General features: G+C 47.0%; 1 protein-coding gene across 4 annotated transcripts in view; it reads left to right on the forward strand.

Annotated features, from left to right (window-relative positions):
• MID2 (midline 2) overlaps positions 1–23015 on the forward strand; it is a 337379-nt gene that overhangs the window by 217453 nt on the left and 96911 nt on the right. For all 4 annotated transcript variants that reach the window (XM_075132350.1, XM_075132351.1, XM_075132349.1 and 1 more), the window contains one exon: positions 22377–22484. In XM_075132350.1, coding sequence (XP_074988451.1) covers positions 22377–22484 — 108 coding nt within the window. The remainder of the gene's footprint in view (positions 1–22376; positions 22485–23015) is intronic.

Here is a 23015-nt window from a genome sequence, read left to right on the forward strand (position 1 = left end):
GAACACCTTCCAATCCCGATCCTACAAGGTGATGTGCACATGTGAACACCCGCTATTGCAGTGGGGCACTGTGAGAGTACAGGGCCCACATGTGGGCTCAGGGCTCAAGTGGGGAAGTACGAAAGAAGAAGGAATTCTGTGCTATTTGGAATTTGAGTGCTGCTGCATGGACACAGACAGGCCTGTGTTGCTTGTGGGTGGTTACAGTTGTGATGGGTTGGACCCCCCTTTCTGGGGCACCACCTGATGTGCTGGGGTCTCACTGAGCCCACCCTTTCCACCAGCCTGGGTTTCCTAACCCTGTTTTTGCTGTGCTAGGCTCTCAAGCCTTCTCCAGCGTGCGCACGCACGCACACACACACGAGCACACACACATCCAGCTGCAGAGACCGACTGAAATCAGCTCCTCCTTTGGGGTATAAATCCAAAATAATATTGTCTCGCGCTGTGTAGAAATATCTGCACAGCGCAATCTCATAAAAATTCACCCTCTCCCTCAGTGTGGAGAGAGATATGCATAGCTTTTTGCGCCCTCTCTCCCCCAAGATATGAATTCCACAAACTGGGTTTTGGAATAAACAAAAACAAGTTTATAAACTATAAAAGATATATTTTAAGTGATTATAAGGGATAGCAAGCAGAACAAAGCAAATTTATTGAGCAAATAAAACAAAACACGCAAACTAAGCATAATACACTACAGAAACAGGTTAAACATAGTAATTTTGCACCCTAAATGTTGTTTAGGTAGTTTGTAGAGTTTCTGTAGCTCAGAGTTCCAGTTATATCTCTTTACAGGCTAGACCCCTGTTCTCAGCCTGGACTCATCCCTTGCCTTCCCATAGCTTAGTTCCTTGGTTTCTTCGGAAGCTTTCAGCCGTCTTCCTTCTCGGGTCGGCAGGCAAATGGAGAGTCCCAATTGCCTTGCTTCCCAGCCTTAAATAGAATTTACATAAGGCGGGAAGCCTTCGTTTCCCAGTGGAAAAGTACCAGTAATGTCCCAGGTGGTATTCTGTACCAGGTGACCTTATCACCTGACCTTGCAGTGTCAAAGCAACCATGAAACAAGGTTTATTTGCAAATGTCCACAGGAAGGAACTTCAGGGAAGATGGGAGATCCACATCTTCGAAGGTTCATTGTTTTTTCCTAATGGCCCTTTAAGACTCATTGCTTTCCCAAGTACACACACAGTTGTAATTGTTAAATAGACAATATTCCTAACTTCAGATACAGAAATAATACATGCATACAAATTGGATAAATACATTCAGTAAATCATAACCTTTCCAATGATACCTCACATGACCCGTCTTGCATAAAGCATGTCTTAGTTATGCCATATTCATATCATAACCATATTTCTATGAAGAATATGGGGTGTAACATCACAATGGTGTCTATGTCGCTAACTGATTATAGAATCCTGATAACCGTCATGGCTGGGCTGGGCCACTGTATAGGGTTGCCAACTTGCTAATTGCACAAAACTGAACATCCTTGCCCCGCCCCCTGCCCTTCCCCAAGGCCCTATCCTGCCCCACCCCTTCTCTGAGGCCCCGCCCCAATTTACTCCATCCCCACTCCCTCCATTGCTCACTCTCCCCCACCCTCACTCACTTTCACTGGGCTGGGGAAGAGGGTTGTGGTGTGGTGGGGTGAGGGCTCTGGCTGCAGGTGTGAACTCTGGTGTGGAGCCAGGGATGAGGGGTTTGGCGTGCAGGAGGGGATTCTGGGCAGCAGCCAAGGGCTTTGGATTGCAGAAGGGGGCTCAGGTCTGGGACAGCAGTGTGGGAGGGGGTGCGGAGTGTAGGGTCTGGGAGGGAGTTAGGGTGCAGGAGGGAGTTCCAACCTGGGGCAGGGGGGTCAGGGTGAGGGCTCCAGCCGGGCGGCGCTTACCTCAGGCAGCTCCTGGTCCATGGCTCAGAGGGACTAAGGCAGACTTCCTGCCTGCCCTGGCTCCGCATGTCTCCTGGAAGCAGCTGGCATGTCTGGCCCGTAGGTGGAGGCACGGCCAGGCAGCTCTGCACTGTGCATGCTGCCCCCCTTCTGCAGGTGCTGCCCCCGCAGATCCCATTGGCCTGGCCAATGGGCTTCAGAGCCAGTGCTCGGGGCGGGGTCAGCACGTGGAGGTTCCCTGATTGCCCCTGTGCCTAGGGGCCGCAGGGACATGCCGACTGCTTCTGGGAGCTGCATGGAGCCAGGGAGGACCGGGAGACTGCCTTAGCCCTGCTGTACCACTGACTGGAATTTTAATGGACCAGTCAGCGGTGCTGACCGGGGCCGCCAGAGTCGCTTTTCATCCGGGCGTTCCGGTTGAAAACCGGATGCCTGGCAAACTTAGCACTGGAGGGGGCTGATGAGGGCTGGGGGTAATGAATGGCACATGATCTCACAGTGTGAAGCTCTAGCAGAGTCAAGCCAGTGCTGTATTGGGATATATCACTTACGAAGTGGTTCCCAATCTTTTTACAAAAGCGACCCCCCCCCACTGCCTTTTGTCTCTTTCTGTGACCCAGCATTCTATAAATGCATCCTTTGCCCTGGCATCACAACACTAGTCCTGACCTCGCCCCCTCTGCACTCATCCGGCCATGGCAGCTCCTGTCCCACAGTGCTCAGCCAGATGCCCCACTCCAGGTATTGTGGCCTGGTTCATGGGGTCTCAGCACCACTCAGGTTTGGCCCGGTTACCCCTCCGCACCAGGCTGGGAGAAGTATGTGTTTGCCTAGGCCAGGGCCCAGGAATGGGTTAATTCAACCCTGGATGTGACAACTAATCTAGAAACTTCCGACAACCCACTGTTTGGAAAATACCAAATTAGGTCACTCAGCATCCTTTGTCTGACCCAAAACCTGTTTGTCAGCTTTGTTGTGGACACAAATTTCATACATGACTTCATAAATATTGCAATGATTATGAAGATCAGGATGACATAACCTTTTGTTAGCTATCTTACATTATATTCTCTCTGGATAAATACTAGGAAAGCAGTGTGCTAGGTGTAGTGAGTTTGGCAGGGCTGTTAGGAGCCTTGACACAGAGCAGTGGCTCCTTTCCCAGCTAGTACCAATTGACCTCAGTGTCACACAAAGGAGCTTGGGAGGGTGGGGGTGGAGGGGATACAGGGAATTGCTGGGCAAGGTGACAGGGACTGCAAAGGAGGAAGACTGGGACTAGTAATAGTTGGGGGAGACTGAGACTAGGAATAGCTGGGCAAAGAGACTGAGATGGGGATCAGACTCCTGGGACTTGGTAGTCAAGGAGAATGATGGTAGCTGAGATGATGGCCCAGGAATGAGGAAGAGACAGGAGTGGTACAGGGACAGGCTGGGGCAGAAGGGGTCAAGTTTGAGGGAAAGAGGCAGAAGTCTGAGCCCATTAAAGCACACTTGGCTCTAGAATCTGGAATGAAACCCAAAATTCCTGCGTCTCACTATTTCTCTGCAGTCAGCAAATATCTGTGAAACCCACTGGCAAAGTTTATGGCTCACCTCTCTCTAGTGGCTGGTCCACACAGAGGATGACAACCTACTATTACTATCAGTTACTCTTAGTTCAAGTGGCAGAGGTCTGTGCAGTGGATCTAAAGGTTCCAGCCCTGCTGATGAGCCAGGTGGTTATACCTTTTCAGTTTTCTGTTTTAAAAACCTAGGACATTTACACGGAGATCATTATTGTGGTTGCAAAGTCAAGCACTCAAAAGTTAGGAAATGTCAGAATTCGGGCAACCTTAATTCTACCCCCTTGTGCATGTGCATCATGACACCATCTTTAATTACATGATCACATACTAGTTTTTCCACAGGCCCCTGGCCTCATTCAGTGCACAGAATGGACCTGTTCTGGGGATGAATCAAGGATATATGGTGAAGGAGGCTGTTGTCGTTTGTTGCAGACGTTGGATAACTTCTAGTGAATGAGGCAGGAGGCTGCAGAAAGAGAAGGGATGGTTGGATGATGAAGGTAGTTGAATACTGCCCTGGAGAACTGGATTCTGTCCCTGTCTTTACCACAGAGCTCCTATGTGATTCTGGGCAAGTCACATAAACCAAACTTTTCACAGGTGGTCACTAACTGTGTGTTCCTCATTTTCTGGGTACCTGACTTGAGACCCTGGGGTCTGAAGTGCTGAGTGCTCACAGCTATGACTGAAGTCAATAGGAGCTAGGCTTTGAGCATATAAAGTGCTGTATAATGCTAAGTGATCTCAAAAATCCAGTCCTAGATTTCTCATTTTGTGTCACCAATCTTTAGTGGAGGCTTTTGATGTTAATCTGTGCTTCAGCCCGCCACCTGTAAGATATCACCACCACTCCTCTTACAGGAGGATTGGATACTGTAGTGATGAGTGCCATGAAAAATTAATAATTTTGTCTCCAGAGCAGGGTTTGAACAGTGCGCAAAAAGTAAGGCAGGGGCAACACCTTGAAGAATGTGGATAACGTGAGATATTGAAAAGCTGCTCATTGAGTGAGCACCATCTATTCTGTGCACTGAATGAGGCAGGAGTCCTATGGAAAAAATAGCATGTGATAATGTAATCAAAGACTATATTATCGTGCATATGCACAAGGGAGCAGAATTAAAGTTGCACAGGGAACCTTAATTCTGGCATCTCTCCGCTGCTGAGTGCCTGACTTTGCAACCTTGATAATGTTCTCTTGATGTATTTTGAGTGTGTATAATTATACGACTACATTTGAGACACTAGAGAGAATGAGAAGCAGAGTGATAAAGATGGTGAGAGGATTGGAGCTCATGGCCTAACAAAAGAGAGATGAAGGCAAATGAATACGTGCAGCTTGAAGAAGCAGGGACAATGGGTGAGTGATAACTGGAAGTGCTTGAAAGGGAATGACATAAAAGGGGCAGAGGTTGAAGGTGGTGAAATGGGTGGGGAATGTAAGCCGGACCAGTGGTCTGGAATTAAAGCAGGATGGGTTTCAGTTGAAGTTGGTCCTATTCCAGGAGGGAGGTCGAACAGCATTTGCCAAGGGATGTAGATGCAATGGAGGCATCAATATGGGAGGTGTCTGAAAGCAAAGTAGCAAGACTGTTTACAATAAGCGCAGATGAGAACATCCTTCCCTAGTGAAGGAGGAGATGCTACGTGACCCAGGAGAGCCCTTTCCAACAAGCCGGTTCCTCTGTAATTCTGCGGCTGTCCTATTTCAGCTGCTAACACTCGCCCATCAATCGGCAGGCCTCTTGCCACGATTATCAGTAAATATTTGACGTACCTGGCCCCTTTGCAAAACTATTGAAACCTTGTGGGAAACAAAAGAAACAGCATCTGCTTAGGCCGAGCAGTCTCATCATTTTCCTCACAAAATGAAGGGGATTTTTTTGTTTGAAAACAATGAAAAGGCTGACTTAGTGGGAGGTGACAATGCAAGTGAGAGCGTGTTTGGGAAACACACTGACGATGCACGGATGAGCAAGTGTCATACTCCAGCCTGTCAATAAACGAGTGCATTTTGTTCTCTGCAAGAGTTTGTCTGTTCTTACTGCACCTCAAACCATTGGCCTGTCCTAATCCGTCCCAGCAGAGTCTTCTGATGGTGGCATGAGCATAAGCCCAGTTTCCCAGGCCTTTGGCGTGTGAGGGGGGACACCTAGCCATCCCTTTGCCCTATGCACACGCCCGTGGCACTGTTGTGTGGAAGTCACTGGCAGTCATGCTAAGGCATTCAACCCTGCTATATACACTGGGGCAAAACCCCTTTTGAACCCTGTCTGTGCTATGACTGTGCACCCTCCAAACTGAGCCTTTTAAAGAGTCATTTAAAAGAATGGTACAGTATGGCATATACAGCCAAAGAGCCATGGTATGAGGCCCTGTAGGTGACTGAAGTGGGCTCTGCCAGCTCTGTGCCCTCTGATACCCATCCCCTCAGAATAGAAGTCATGTCGGGGACAAAGGGAAACCTGGAAGATGCTGTGGTCCACTGTGACACACCCCACTCCCCTCAGTACTTCAGCTAGCTCATTGCAGTTGTCAGGCACCAGAGTCCAGAGCCTAGACAGGGAGGGGTCAGGTTACTAACCTAGTTGGTTCATGACAAGCTTCCTTGTTCCCCTACTACCTCCTCTCCGGCTGAATCACATTGATGTCTGATGGAGTGCAGCACCGCCCCACCCCCCACTGCCAAGGAGACACCTCCCTCCCCTGCCCCAGCAGCACCTTTCCTAGCACGAGGGCAAGTGTCAGACCCACTCCAGAGAGGTCCCCGCTCCTGCATCTAGAGCTCTGCCCCATCCCAAGCCTGAGGAAAGGGACACAGTTCTGGACTCTCACCCTGTTACTCTGCTGGGTTATGCATGCCTAGGTGGGGTGGGAAAGATGGGCTGCTTAGCTCAGAGGGGCTAGTTGCACTGGGGGTTCTGAGGTACTGATGCCCATTTTGGAATTAGCAGTTTGTCCCTTTAAGGAACAATAGCAGAGCAATGAATGAGACCCAACGGAGCACAGGGTCTGCGGCCCTAGGAGCATGCATGGCATAGGGTGGGGGAAATTTGCCCCACAGTCCATTTCAGATGGGGAGTTCGCTATCACCATTGGTTATCACCACGGAAGACAGCATGAGCTAGCAGCACACCTTCTGGGAGAGGACTCAGTGTTCCATGTGATCTGAAATCCTCAGCAGGGCAGGCTCCGGACACAAGGGCGGATTGGAATTTATTGGTCAAAACTGTGTTTTGATGGAAAATTGGATTTTCAATTAAACAAAATTTAAGCAAAAAAAGTTTTGCTTTCTGCTGAAAATTTCATTTTTTCCATGGAAAGTTTCTTCTCTATGAGCCGGGATTCCCTGGCAGCTGGATTTCATCTCCTGTAATGCACCGTAGCCAGAAATTGCATGATGCAAATCATTCCCTCACCTAAAGGGGAGACCAGGGTGCATTATGGGAGATGTAGTCAAGCGGGGCAAAGTGGGGACACAAGGAGCAAAGTACAACTCCCATGAAGCACTGCAACTCCAAGTTTTAGCCAGAAAGGTCTGGATTTTGTGGTTTTGGTGAAAAGTCAGAATTTCCGGGGGAGGGAAATTACCAAAAACAAAAGGGTTTTTTTTCATTTCTGTCAAAAAATTTCCGCCCGCGGAAAATTAAAAAATGGCCCAGCTGCGCTGGATACATTTCCATCACTGTCTTGCCCCTGAGGCATTCGGTGTAGCCTTCCTGGAGAGCCTGAGGCTGTTTCTACACTTCAGATGCTCCAGCGAAACGTCACAGCTGCGGCTGTGCCACTGTCGTGCTTCCGGGTAGACACTCACTCCGGTGATGGGACGTAATTAACCCACCTCCCCAAGAGGCGGCACCTAGGTCAGTGGAAGAATTCTTCTGTCAACCCAGCACTGTCGGCACCAGGGACTAGACTGGCATAGCTACATCTCTCAGGGGTGTCGATTTTTCATGTCCCTCAGAGAAGTAGCAACAAGGTAAGTTTTCAGTGTAGACCAGCTCTGAGAATCTAATCTCGTTAAAATGAGATTTATTAGTCAGAGTCAAAGGTAGAGTTGTCAGGGGTCTGTTTTTTTACCCAAAAGTCTCTTCGAAAAGGGGATCTGGCAGTGTCCGGTAAAAAAAAATCCGGTTACCTTGGGTAGGGTGGGAGGCGCTGGGTCATCAACCTGTGCCAGCCCCTGCTCATCCAGGGCTGCCTCCTATCTGCATCTTGTGGGCAGGCAGGCAGCAGGCTGCAGCTCCCATTCCAGCCCTAGAGCAGAGGGAGCCGAGCTGGGAGTGGGTGCGGAGAGTGGAGAGGATCAAGCGCTGAGGGAGGGGGAGGGGAGGAGAGGAGCAAGTGGAGGGGGTGGGGCCTCGGGGGTGGGGCAGGAAGATCCAGTTTTCAGAAATTAGAAAGTTGGCAACTCCTGGTCAAAGGAGGTCTGGTCAAAACCAAAGAAACGGTCTGTGTAGGGGATCTATCCGGACCCTACAGAGCTCTGCCAGATGGGTCCCCATTGTGGCATTACATGACAGTTCCATTTCTAACATGTCATCTCTCTCCTCTCTGACCCGTCTGGTGGGCAGTCTGGCAGGGTATGTCGACACTGGAGTGTTTGGGTAACTGATTGCCAATTAACTGGCAGTGGTTAACACCTCTGGAAAGGCTACTCCGGACACTACCTAGATGTTTGTTCCAGGCTACGGTACTCTTCTGCTTTCAAATATGAATGACACCAGGTCAGACTGCTGATTGTCAAGGTCACAGAATACAGATGTTTCCAAGAAATAAGCAGTAGGACGAGGTGGACTATCTTCTCCCACTCTGCATTCTCTAAACATATTGTTTTTTTCCCCATCATGCCTAAATTGATTCCTTCCTCTTTTCTCCCTCCCCTCCAAAAACATGATTATGAAACTGCACCCTCCCTGCTATCAGAAACCAAGATTAGGATTTCCATTGGCTGAATCCTGTAGCCAAACCAGCTGCAGTTTTCACAGGCAGGCCAGCAGCAACTGGAAAATGTTTTGTATTGAGGATTACAGGAAAGAATCAGAGGAAAACAGAAGATCACCTTTAATCCCATTGAAGATTAAATCTGATCTGACCTTGCTCTCTGACCACTTGATCTATAAAATTCTTTGTCTTGCTGATTAGCAGTCAGGCCTCCTTTGTTTGCATTTCCAGGGGAAGCCTCTGTAGAATGCACACCCAATAGAAAGTGTATGCCAACTGATTAATGCTTACTCTTGGCTATTACTGCATGGACCAGGAGTTCATAAATATGGAGCCCTTGCAAATAACAACTGAAGGGAAGAAAGTGGTTAATACCTATGGTTCTTTCAAAGTGCATAACAATTAATAGTAAATTAGTTTGCTGTTTTGTTTGCTGAGGTGATTCATGGAGAGAGGCCATTGCAATTAGTTTCTTCCTAATGGGCTATGGATTTTCAGTTACTAAATTAAGCAGCAGTTCTTCAAACAAGTTCCTTTAAAAAGAATAAAGACACTGATCTACTGAAGGGATCTCGGAAATGGATTTAGGTTATTTTTGTCGATACTTCAGCAAATTTGTCATGAAGGTTATTTATCTAGTTGAGTTACATTTCCCCAGGCAGAGACACCTCACACCTGCAGTAGATAGAATGCTCCTACTACTCAGCCTCGCTATAGCTTTCAATGCAGCTGCTGACCACAAGCTGCTCAGGGACTAGCTGCAGCCACGGATGACACAGAACTATAGTGGCTCCAATCATCCCTCTCCAATAGGACCCAGAGAGTGGTGATGGGTAACTGCTTCTCATCTAGAGTCCCACAAGGACCCCGCTGCCCTCCCTCCGCCTGAGAGCACTGGGAGAAGTGTTGAGGCTCCCCGACCAGCCAGCTCTGAAACTCTGCAGGTTTTGGCTAAATCATGTCCCTGTTCTTTGACCAGCTCCACTCTTAATCCAGGAAGGGGAGACAAGAAGCAAATCTAGTCAGGCCCTCCCCATGCAGAGGTAATTTACCTGTGACAACTGCAATGGACATTAGAGAAAGTCCTGAGTGAGAGAGTGAGCCATCTATGTGAACTTGCTTTTGAACGATGCTTTGAGCTTGCTTCTTGATCCAGTTTTACAGAGATGCAATTCCAGTGGCTTTGTGCCTTGGCACCTTTATCTCAGAGAAATGACCTGGAAGTAATCCAAGACATGCAGCTGTCCCTGTTGCCTCCCTATGGCTGGCTGAGGATAGTCTCCACAAGGGAAGGTTTTTCTTCTAATGAGCATCGTTCTAGCCATGTTCCCAGGGCTCCTTCTCTCCCTCCTGCCTGCGCCCCTCACTGTGGCTCATGACAGAGAGCATTAATAAGGGGGAATGAAGCGTGAATGGATTTTTGCAAGCAGAATATTCAGAGCAAGAGCTGTAACCTCACCAGGCAAAATGAAAGTGACTAACATTCAAAGTTTTTATAGGTCAGGGTATGACTCAAAGGCCCTGCCGGGGATGGAAGATGGACACATCTGCATATGTCAGTGTCTTCCGTTTGTGAAAGGTGGTCATCTAGGGAAATTTTATAGAGAGCTGCTGGTAGGCTCTATATGTTCAGCTTTCTGAACTGTGCAATGAGTAAATGACAAGATTTTTTGACCTTATGTTAGATCCCCAAGTGAGATCTGCTCCTGTATTAGCTATTCCTCACATTTTATAGGTTGCCTGTAAGGTCATCTGCATCAGTCCCATCTGTGAAAGGCTGGCTTCCAATCCTAAAGCTGAGTGGACTATGTGGCTGATCCTGATCCAGTAGCAGGGAGTAGATGTAGATTTAAATATTAGAGACATGTTTTAAACAAAAGACCGTCCTGCAGGGAAATGAAGGTACCTAAATCCAGGTCTTGGCCAGTGCAGAGAGCAAAGGAGGGGGCTGTGTGTGAGAAAGATTTGTTGGACAGGAGAATAGGGGAGTGAAAGTTCACTTCTAGTGAGGACTCTGACTTGTGTTTTTATTTTTATGTTGGGAAGAGGAGCTAGGTATTTCTCTGTCAAACAGGTCAGCAGTGTTCAATGCCTTTTCTATTCAGATGGACTACAGAGCCTAGATACACAACTCAACAGAATCTTTGAATTCTTTGAAATATACACCCTTGGATTCAAACTTACAACACATCCTGTCACTCCTACATAATCTGTTCCACAGGTTCCTGGTCTGCCTGAAAGCAGGATTCCCACTCTAAAGCCCTTTTCAAGGAAAACTATATATATATATATATATCCCCCATGCTCTTCTGAATGGGTGAGATACTTTGTCAGCCCTGCCCATGGCTTTAAGTTCACCCCTGGGATCTATAACAAATTTATCTGTGATAAATTAAGTGGTTTGATATTTCTTTAGATCCTGGAAGTCTAGTCTGTAGTTTTCTACTTCATTTGGAAGTTTTAAGCTTTGTAAATCATTTCTCATAAAATCACAGTTGAAATACATTTCTCTTTCTTAACAAACTATGCCTCCCTAGCCACCAGAGGCAGCATTTGAGAAAGAACATTCAAACATGGAGCAGAAAACATCTTTGCTATTCTAGATTTACCCTTTGGGCTTGGGTTCAAGGGATTCTACCTTACAAAGTCTTCCTTGCCATTGTATAACTAGGCACCAGTGACCCCTAATTGTATTGTTCAGTCTCTTGTTCACCTTCATTCCTAAAGCCTACCCAGAAAGCTGTGTTACTAGAGTGGTAAGATAGCCCAGTTAATTATTAAAAAGTCAGGAAATAACATTAGTGCTGAACATGCAACCTTAATTCTGCCCCCAGTGTATATAATGTTATGATCCCATATTATTTCTGTATACTCCAAGCAAACAGCATTAGTCTGAGTAATTTATCTGAAAAGTATACTGTAAACCAAGCATACTCCATGTGCTACAGGATGAGGATAACCATGCAGAAGAATTGTGAAAAATTGCTAGTTCACAGGTAGTTTTACAGTTAACTGCCTCAGCCTCCGGATTACACTGGAGAGATGTTGAGCTGCTGCTTAGGGTTTGTCTACACTTAAAAGCAACGGTGGCACAGTGCTGTCTACACTGGGATGTAGGTCTTTTCCATTTAATTAGCACTGTCTACATGGGGATTTAGGTCAGATTAAGTACGTTTCTCTGGGTGTGGATTTTTCACACCCCTGAGTAATATAACTCGGTCAACCTAATTTTCTAGAGTAGACCAGCACTTAGTAGGAGAATGTATAGTACACGCGTGTTGCCAAAATGATTAAAATACAGGTCTGAAGCTTGGTTTACACCTCAAACATATGTCGACCTGTCTATGTTACTCACACGCCTGAGAAACGTAGTTAAGCCCCAATGTAAACACTGGTAGGTCTATGGAAGAATTCATCCTTCTACCTACCACTTCTCAAGGAGATGGATTCACTACACTGACAGAAAAACCTTTTGCATTGCTGTAGCAAGTGTCTACACTACAGCAGCATAGCTTTGCTGCTGTAGCACTCAGAGAGAAGAACGTTTCTCTGTAAAGCGTCTGTCAGTCAAGATACCTGACTCACTGTGGCCATGCAGTTGGTGCAGGAAGAAGTATTCCAAAATGTGACACCTGTGCATGTAGAAAGACACACACATGTTTTTAACGGGATATCAGGGAGCAACATGGCCGCTAACTCTGCCTGGCTCCCTTGTGCATAGCCTAGTCTTATGCTTGGCTGCTCTCCTGTAACTGGGTCACAACACTGTTTACAGTATCTGGGGCACTGGGGTGGCTAGTCGCCCCAACAATCTATTCAGTAGGAGATCCCAGAATAATTTGACCCAAGTGTTGCTGTGGCTGTTCTGTGTACATGTCCTCTGGGCGCATAGCCTCCTGAAGCATTCTAGGAGAGTTATTGAGATCTCCCAGAATGCACTGGTACAGGCAAGATTAGGTGCCGTGGCAGTTGCAGATAGGCAAATGTGGCTGACATGTGGGTGTGTAGTGCAAGAAGCCTCTTGTCTGAATACAGTTCAGTGAACCAGTGTGTCTCGTAGCCAGGTAAAATGGGAGTGGCACAAAGCGATTGCAAAAACATAGTAGCACTTGTAGTGTGAACAGGCCTGAGCTACCTGTGTATGAATGACTGCATAGCAGATCCTTCCTTAAACTGCCTGTTACAAATACAACCCAAAAAACCCCAAACAAACAAAAAACTACTCTGCATGCACAGAACACGATTTTCAAAGGCTCAGATCTGGAACTAATCCAAACCAGTTTACTCCACAAGCCAAGCTGCTGCTCCTCAGTGAGAGCCAGTTCCAGGCTAACAGTCAGCGATTATTCCCCACTTTTTTTGAGTGTTCTGCTTCTCCATGATAGGTCACAGCTGCCCCCACTGCCACAACTGATATATTTGTGGTGTTGGTTCCACTCACCTTATGCTCAAAAAAGATTGAACTGTTTTTGCTCAAATGAGAAAAAAAGTATTCACTCTTGGCTTCTGGACAGAGACCAAACCTGCAAAATTTCAACCCAAAATGTGAAAGCTTCAGAAATTAGATTGGAAACAGTTACGCAGCCTTGCTTGTAGGGGGTGCTGGTGCCCATGCTCTAATAGAGTCAGATCTTTTTACTCGTTTAATCTCCCAAAGCGTAAACATGGCGGAACTGCAGATTTTTGCCAATGTTGCGATTTCTGATTTAGAATTGATTTAACTTGGAGTGCTGAATTTTCCATGATATTTAAGATTGCAGGGATAGTGTGATTTGAGTTGCTTGTTATGGATTGTCTCCATGGTCAGCAGTAATTTATGCAGCCCCTCACCTGATATGTCCTTTCTGCTTGTTTCAGAGTAACAGCCGTGTTAGTCTGTATTCGCAAAAAGAAAGGGAGTTCTTGTGGCACCCTTAGAGACTAACCAATTTATTTGAGCATAAGCTTTCGTGAGCTACAGATTATACAGGCTGCATCCGATGAAGTGAGCTGTAGCTCACGAAAGCTTATGCTCAGATAAATTGGTTAGTCTCTAAGGTGCCACAAGTACTCCTTTTCTTTCTGCTTGTGATAATGATCACTAAGGGTTCTAAAGCCAGTGCAAATAGCAATGCTGATGAAGGGCATCCCAGTTTAGTGCTTCTGAGAAACAAGGAAGGTGCTCACAAACTATTCCTCCATACCATTGCCTCAAGCGGTTAATAAATCTCTGTAATCACATGCTGTGTCAAAACTATTTAGGGCATGTTAAAGACTCCATTATTCACCCCTGTCAAAAACATATGATGCCTGGAATGACATTGGGTCTAAATTGTCTTTAGATTCCTCTATAATGTCCAATAGGTTACAGAGATTATCTGCTGTTTGTCTCTTTGGAATTAAATCCACCAGATCTTCATTAATTGTTTCCCCTTTCGCTCTGTTTAATCTGCTGGTCAGGATTTTAGTAAACCGCTTCTAATCTGTATTTAACAGAGGCTGGTCTATAGCTGGTCTGCTGCTTCAGATCTTTTTGCAATTTCAAAAACAGGGGGATCCATTTTATTCATGGCAACTGGTAGAGTGTTTATTTTATTATAGAAGGAACCCGATTTCTTGCTATAATTTGTCTGACTCCCCTGGTATGCCACCCCTTCCTAGAGAGCGATCCATTGTAACCCTTTCATGGCCTCTCACTTTCACTGTAGTGAGGTATCTTCTTCCTGCTGCTTCTTTCCTAGTTCAGATATTGCAGGTATTAGAAGCTTGGGGGGAGAAAAGGCTCCAGCAGGGATTAATTAGCCTGAGTTAAATGAAATGCATTATAGAGACTTCTCTCTCCTACATTCATTCCACTTCATCACAGGGGTGCTGGAACAGGGGGGCTAGGGGCTATGGGCCATGCCCGCCCCCTTTTTATTGGTTGTAAGGGCGAGCAACGGGGAAGTGGGTGGAGCGGAGTGAGTGGGGGGAAGGTGTGGAGCGGGGTCTCGGGGAGAAGGGGCAGTGCGGGGGTGGAGTCTCGAGCAGCAGTGCAGCGTGGGGAGGTATGGAGGCAGGGTTCAGTCGCCTGTGGCCCCTCCACTTTTAGGGCACTTGTGCTGCTCCGGTTTCATCATGAATAGTAGGGAGAGCCCTAGAACTGGCTGGTTTCTCAAGCTCACCGATCAAAAACCCTGTTACTAGGATCCTGATTATCTAGTCTGTGTTTGAATGGCCCATAGTCACACATACCAGTAAACAGTGTGTGTGCACTTCATATTTTGCCTTGACTAGATTAGATTCTGCAGGATCCACTTGGTAAGTGGCTCTGAAACATCCACTGTGATTCATAGATCCCAAGGCCTGAAGGGCCCACTGTGATCATTCAGTCTAGCCCCCTGTATCCCACAGGCCAGAGACCTGCCCCACTATAATTTCAAGGGCAGATCTTTTTGAAAAACATCCACTCTTGCTTTTAAAATTGTCACTGATGGAGACTCCACCACAAGGTGCTGACCTTTCCATTAGCTTGTTTCTAGTCTGAAACTCTCCCTCCAGTGTGCCACCTGTCTCCAGTACGGCTCCACACAGGTTTACCAACCCTTCCCATAACGTTCCTTTTTCTGTTCCGCTGGCAGAAGGCTGCTGTTGTAGCGCCATGGTGTAGACACGTCCTCCAGTAACAGAAGGGATTTTTCTGTCGATGTAGGTAATCCACATCCCCGAGCAGCAGTAGTTAGGTCAATGAAAGAATTCTTCGCTCAACCTACACCAGGGGTTAGGTTGGCTTAACTAAGGCACCCGGCGCAATGATCTAAATTTTAAGTGTAGACCAGGGCGGTGAGGCTGGGAAGATGGGAACGTCAGTAAAGGGCCCAGAAGCTTGCTGTGAAACTGAAGCTTTTTGTGGTGGCTCATTCCAGAGCTTCATTCAGTGCTGGCACACTTGGGGCACAGGTTCTTCACTACTGGGAGTGTGGGAGTGTCCATTGTAACACAGTGAGGAGTGGGAGGCTGGAGAGACCAAGCACGTGCCTTTAAAAAGTATGGCCATGCTTCCCCTAGCGTGAGGCTAAATCAAAGGGGCTTGTGGGGCTAGTGCCCCACTTCTGGAACTACACTGAATTCTAGGGGACAGATGGCCATTTGCCTGTCTGGTGGAGAAAGTGTAAGAGCACAGAGTCTTACAGTCAGGACACTTTCCAGATCAGGTCTTGATATCCTAGCTAGAGCTGAGCAAAATTTTTGGGACAAACCATTTTTTCCCTGAAAAAATGCAGATTCGGGTTGACAGAAACATTTTACAAATTCACCTCAAATTCACCAGTTTGTTTTGGCCGGGGGGAAAAAAAACAAAGAAATCTGAAGGGAAAAAAAAGTGGAAATGTTTCATTTTCATAGAATCATAGAACTGGAAGGGACCTCGAGATGTCACCTAGTCCAGTCCTCTACATTCAAGGCAGGACCAAATATTCTCTAGACCTGGGATCTCAAACTCAAATCACCACAAGAGCCACATGAGGACTAGTACATTGGCCCAAGGGCTGCATCACTGAAACCTTTTCACACAACGATACAAAAGTATAGTAAAAAATGAAGACTAATATAGTATGCTATTAAAAGTCAATGTATTAACTTTTTAAAAACCGTAATGCGAAGATGTGTTTTGATAAAATATAAACACTCAGTAATGCACCTCACTCAAACGACAAAACACGCATTTACTTTTAGAATTACTTTGACTAATATTTAGCTTGTGATCCACTATGATCCCCAGATCCCTTTCCGCAGTACTCCTTCCTAGGCAGTCATTTCCCATTTTGTATGTGTGCAACTAATTGTTCCCTCTTAAGTGGAGTACTTTGCCTTTGTGCTTATTGAATTTCATCCTATGTACTTCAGACCATTTCTCCAGTTTGTCCAGATCATTTTGAATTTTAATCCTATCCTCCAAAGCACTTGCAACCCCTCCTAGCTTGATTTCGTCCACAAACTTTATAAGTGTACTGTCTATGCCATTATCTAAATCACTGATGAAGATATTGAACAGAACCAGACCCAGAACCAATCCCTGCAGGACCCCACTCGTTATGCCCTTCCATCATGACTGTGAACCACTGATAACTACTCTCTGGGAATGATTTTCCAACCAGTTATGCACCCACCTTATAGTAGCTCCATCTAGGTTGTATTTCCCTAGTTTGTTTATGAGAAGGTCATGCAAGACCATATCAAAAGCCTTACTAAAGTCAAGATATACCACATCTACCACTTCCCCCCGTAGCCACAAGGCTTGTTACCCTTGGTTGGTTTGACACGATTTATTCTTGACAAATCCATGCTGACTGTTATTTATCACTTTATTTTCTTCTAGGTGTTTGCAAATTGATTGCTTAATTATTTACTCCATGATCTTTTCAGGTACTAAAGTTAAGCTGACTGGTCTGTAATTCCCCGGGTTGTCCTTATTTCCCTTTTTATAGATGGGCACTAGATTTGCCCTTTTCCAGTCTTCTGGAATGTCTCCCATCTTCCATGACTTTTCAAAGAGAATTGCTAATGGCTCCTTGAGTATTCTAGGATGCAGTTCATCAGGCCCTAGTAATGTGAAGACATCTAACTTGTCTAAGTAATTTTTGACTTGTTCTTTCCCTATTTTAGACTCTGATCCTACCTCATTTTCACTGGCATTCACTATGTTAGATATCCAGTCGCCACCAACCTTCTTGGTGAAAACCGAAACAAAGAAGTCATTAAGCACCTCTGCCATATCCTTTTTTTCTGTTATTGTCTTTCCCCCCTCATTGAGTAACGGGCCTACTCTGTCCTTGGTCTTCCTCTTGCTTCCAATGTATTTGTAGAATGTTTTTTGTTACCTTTTGTGTCCCTAGCTAGTTTGATCTCCTTTTGTGTCTTGGCTTTTCTAATTTTGTCCCTACATACTTGTGTTATTTGTTTATATTCATCCTTTGTAATTTGACCGAGTTTCCGCTTTTTGTAGGACTCTTTTTTGAGTTTTAGATCAGTGAAGATCTCCCGGTTAAGCCAGGGTGGTCTCTTGCCATACTTCCTATCTTTCCTATGCAGTGGGATAGGTTGCTCTTGTGCCCTTAATAATGTCTCTTTGAAAAACTGCCAACTGTCTTCAATTGTTTTTCCCTTTAGACTTGCTTCCCATGATTTTTTACCTATGAACCCCCTGAGTTTGCTAAAGTCTGCCTTCTTGAAATCTATTGTCTTTATTCTGCTGTTCTCCCTCCTACCATTCCTTAGAATCATGAACTCTACCATTTCATGATCACTTTCACCCAAGTTGCCTTCCACTTTCAAATTCTCAGCCAGTTCCTCACTATTTGTCAAAATCAAATCTAGAACAGCTCCCCCGCTCGTAGCTTTTTCCACCTTCTGAAATAAAAAATTGTCTCCAGTGCATTCCAAGAACGTGTTGGATAATCTGTGCCCTGCTGTGTTATTTTCCCAAGAGATGTCTGAGTAGTTGAAGTCCCCCATCACCACCAAGTCCTGTGCTTTGGATGATTTTGTTAGTTGTTTAAAAAAAAAGTCTCATCCACCTCTTCTTCCTGATCAGGTGGTCTGTAGTAGACCCCCTACCATGACTTGTTTTTTACCCCTTTTATTCTTACCCAGAGACTTTCAACAACTGTCTCTTATTTCTATCTCAGCCTCAGTCCAAGTGTCTACATTTTTAATATATAAGGCAACACCTCCTCCCTTTTTTCCCTGCCTGTCCTTCCTGAGCCAGCTATACCCTTCTATACAGGAACTCCTCACTTAAAGTCGTCCCTGTTACCGTTGTTTTGTTGTTACGTTGCTGATCAATTAGAGAACATGCTCTTTAAAGTTGTGCAGTGCTCCCTTATAACGTGGTTTGGCAGCCGCCTGCTTTGTCCACTGCTTGCCGGAAGAGCAGCCTGATGGAGCGAGCTGGTGGGGGCTTGGAACCAGGGTCGACTGGCAGCCCCCCATCGGCTTCCTGTTTCCCTAAGTTCCCTGTGTGGCAGCCGTCCAGCAGGCTATCAATTGATGGCGGTTCAGCTGTCCCTTCCCCCACTGCCGTGTGCTGCTCCCGCCCTCTGCCTTGGAGCTGTTCCCCGAGCCTCCTGCTTGCTGTGCGGAGGGAAGGAATGAGGGGGGCTAATATCAGGGTGTCCCCCTGCTCCTGCCACCCGCTTACCCCTTCTCCATAGAGCAGGGCGGGGACACGACAGGGCTCAGGACGGAGGGAGCTTGCAGGCCACAGCTGCGGTCTCAACTTCCTGATCTAAAAAGGCAATGTACTTAGAGCAGGGTCAGCGTACTTAAAGGAACAATGTGCATCTCTCTCTCCCACACATAGGGTGTGTGTCTCTGTCTCTGTCTGCCATGTTGTCTCCCCTCCCTCCATTTGTGCTGCCTTGCAGAGCATGAGGCTACATTAACAACGTGTTAACCTTTGAGGGCTCAGCCAAGTGCTAGGTCATCATTTAGCAGTAAGGCATTCCCTGGGAAATATCCCACCCTCTTCCACCCTCTGACTCCACCACCTCAACCAAGCTTCACAATTATCATTGCTGTGTACAGTATTAAATTGTTTGTTTGAAACTTATACTGTGTATACATATACATAATATAGCCTTTTGTCTGGTGAAAATAATTGCCCTGGAACCTAATCCCCCTTCCCCCCCATTTACATTCGTTCTTATGGGGAAATTGGATTCGCTTAACATTGTTTCGCTTAAAGTCGCATTTTTCAGGAACGTAACTACAAGGTTAGGCGCGGAGTTACTGTACCAATATTCCAGTCATGCATATTATCCCACCAAGTCTCTGTGATACCAACCATGTCATAGTTGTGTTTATGTACAAGCATTTAGAGTTCTTCCTGTTTATTTCCCATACTTCTTGCATTAGTATACAGACATCTATGATACTGATTTGATTCCCTCCCCCACCCCAGTTCCGTCTTGTCTCGCCCTTATTTCTGCTATAACAGCCCACGCTCCCCCTAAATTCCGATCCTTCTCCCAGGTCTCCATGCTTTTGACTTACCTGTGGGCTTTGGTCACCTGCCCCTGTCGAACCTAGTTTAAAGCCCTGCTCACTAGGTTAGCCAGTCTGTAGCCAAATATGCTCTTCCCCTTCCTTGATGGGTGGACCCCATCTTTGTTTAGCAGACCTTCTTCCTGGAACAGCATCCCGTGGTCAAGGAAGCCGAAGGCCTCCTGGCGACACCATCTTCGCAGCCAGGCATTCACCTCCAGGATGTATCTGTCTCTGCCGAGGCCCCTACCCTTGACTAGAAGGATCGAAGAGAACACCACCTGCTCTCCCAGGTCCCTCACCCTTACTCTAAGCCCTGTAGTCACTTCTGATCTGCTGAGGGTCATACCTCGCAGTATTATTAGTGCCCACATGGATGAGTCACATGGGGGCCGGATATCCTCAACAATCCCTCTGTAACATCTTGGATACAGGCCCCTGGCAGGCAGCATACCTCCCAGGATGCCATGTCAGGGTGATAGATGGGTGCCTCTGTCCCCCTCAAAAGAGAGTCTCCAACCACCACTACCCTACGTTTCCTCCTGGGAGTGGTGGCTATGATCCTCCCAACCTTGGGGGTACATGGCTTCTCATCTTCAACCTTTGGGTATGATTCCTCATCACTTGTTGCTAGGGCAGCAGAACGGTTCTCCATCACCATGGTGGGTGGGTTGGGAGTAGGGGTGGAGCACTGCCTGTTGCCAGAAGTAATCAGCAGCCAGTGTCCTCCCTGTACCAGAGTCTTATCCTCCTCCCCCGGTGGCATGACAGCAGTCCTCTCTAGCTGGATAACATCCTCAGCCTTGGATGTCTCCATACAAATACTCTTGAGGAATTCCTCATGGGCAGGGATGCTCCTCTGCCTGGCCACCTCCTCCTGTAGCTCTCCCAGCTGCTTCCTGAGAAATTCCACCAGCAGGTACCTCTCACACTGGATGGTCCCCCCAGCCTGGCTTTCTGTGAGCGGGAAATGCAGGCCACAGTCTCTGCAAATCCACACCAGGATCTGGGTAGAGGCATTAACCGTTTTGAAAGCAGAAGTTTTGATTTTTCAATTCAAACTGAATTTTTGATTTGAAATATACTTCGATGTTGTTCCCAAAACATTTACGGGGTAAAAAAATCAGATAATGTAACATTTAGTTTTTGATCAAACAAAATGTTGTTCATTTGACCCAGGGACCTGCTGGCTGCCCCACTGCAAGCTGCATGACTGACCTGGTGGGCTCTGCCCTGTGTCTAGTCGACGATTACCCACGTTAAAGCAAACCCCGCCATTCCACTGGGCGTTGGAGTCCGTGGAGAGGGCAATGGCTGAATGTGCCACTGAGACTGCCCTTGTCTCTCTCCCGGAGAGCAGGGCTGAGTCCCGCTGGCTGCTTAGCATGGGTGAAGCAGGCCTGCTGCTGCCCAGGCTGCACCCGTTCGGTGGCTTAGGGGCTTCCTGCTGAGCACCCTCCATCCTGCTGAAATCTATCCTCAGCACCTTGGGGTGGATCCCAGTGGCTCTCCAGGGCCTTTTCACCAGCACTCAGGCCATTCAGTGCTTAGGACCAAATTTACAAATCACTGGAGAGAGAAAACAGTGGTAAAACAAGGAAAAATAATCTGGCCTGTCCCCCAGGAAACAGCAGGCCAGCTTTCCTGTTATTCCTTCATTTAGCTATTTGCATGCAAATCTGCTGCATCTTCTTCTTTAATCCACAGCAATTACCTTCCCAACTGATCTTAAAAAGGAGATCTGCTGTGTTCCTCATTGCCTGCCTCAGCCCCTCCTCCCTCTGGCCCCACTAGCATGGCTGGCTTCAGATCACATGTGTACAGAAGTGTTTGATAATCCTCCAGCTGCTTCTCAGTGCTGAGACCTGAGGTGAGCTAGAGCTATACTGCTGACCTTTCTGCACCAACCTGGGGACTTTGGTACTTTGCATCTGGCCCTGCATAAATGCTGCATCATTTTCGCTTCATCTGTGTACAAGAAAGCAATGGATTCTGTCTTGTAGTGTAATGTGGCAAAGCTCCATTCTAGCTGCTGCCTGCTATTCCATTAGAAGCCTAATTCACTCCTTGCATTTTATTCTTTCTCCATGCCCTCTGACGGTGACAGCTTAGTGACTGCTCTGTGATCTCACATTGCTCGATAAGGTCACAAACCCTTTTCTTTGTCACAATCAGTTGGAAGGACCCCTTTGGATACATGCTCTTTACAGACAAGCTGGGACCAAGCATGCTGGGGCATTAAGGAAGGTTGTGGCATCCCCGTCACTGGAGGTTTTAAAGAACAGGTTGGACAAACACCTGTCAGGGATGATCTCGGTTTCCTTGGTTCTGCCTCAGTGCAGAAGGCTGCATCAGATGACCTCTCAAGGTCCCCTCCAGCCCTATATTTCTAGGATTCTAACTATTAGGACCCTGCACCTCACTGGCACTAACAAGGTTCTAATCGTTGAGCTGTCTATGCTGGCCTGTGGCCATTGGTATCCAGAGGAGGGCTCAGATTGTGTCACATGAACTGATGTGGTAACATTTTTGTATTGAAGAACGTGTCTCTTGCTCCCTTCTGGTCATGGCTGGACATCCCAGGGAACGGCTCTTTGCCGCATCATGAGGGGCCCTGTCATTTGACCTAAGGACAGAAGCTAAGGCCCCAGCTCTGAAGAGGTTAATATGTGCCCTTGCTTTGGTGCCTTCCTCCTGCCGCTGAAATGGGAACAAATACAGGACATGGCAGCCTGCTTCTATTTTTGGTACCTGCACAGCAGCAAATGTTAAACAGTATTATGTCCTCGCCACTTCAGTCCCTGACTCCCTGGCAGCTGGCACAGGCCTTGGCTGACAGGAGGGGGCCTGTGGTGGGAAGCTGTTGCTTATCTCTCTGTCAGAGTTGTCAGAGTGGCAGGAGTTGCCAGGCTCTGAGTCAGCGTGTTGCATTCTAACAGCTTGGGGTTTCTGCTGTTTCTGCCTAGGTGAACACAGCCATGCATGAGGCCAAGTTGATGGAGGAGTGCGATGAGCTCATGGAGATCATCCGGCAGCGCAAGCAAGTGATCGCTGTCAAGATCAAGGAGACGAAGGTAAGTGTCGCTCTGATGTGTGTGTTTCTGTGGACGTACGTGCGTGGCCAGTGATGAAGCCACAATTACTTGGGGGAGATGTTGCAGACACCGGTGCTGCTGCTCCTATGACATCCCTGCCGCAGATTTTCAGCACAGGTTTGCCAGCTTGACCAGTCCTCTTGGTTTCATGATACACCATCCTCTCCAGGATAGCATACTCCCATCAATGGGGCTGATGTGTTAGCAAACCAAAGCCACAGAGGAGGGAGATGTACCTTAAGTAAGTGGTGTAAGAGTCAGGGAGACCCGCTGGAAAAGATTGGTGTGTCTGGAAATGAGCTTCAAGTCTCAGCATTTCTGAGGTTGTCAATGGAGTGGCCAAGAATTTGCCTACAGAAGGGGTAGGATGTGCCAAGGCTGGGTCCTCTAATGCTTTTAAACATAGAGGGCAAGTCAGGGGCTGCTTTTCAGAGATGCTTTGTGTGATGCTGGCAGACCAGGTGCCAGCTCATGCCAAGGTCCCCAGGTCTCAACTGACCACTGATAAAC

The sequence above is a fragment of the Caretta caretta genome, chromosome 9 (genome assembly GCF_965140235.1).
Source record: "Caretta caretta isolate rCarCar2 chromosome 9, rCarCar1.hap1, whole genome shotgun sequence".
NCBI classification, from domain to species: Eukaryota; Metazoa; Chordata; order Testudines; family Cheloniidae; genus Caretta; species Caretta caretta.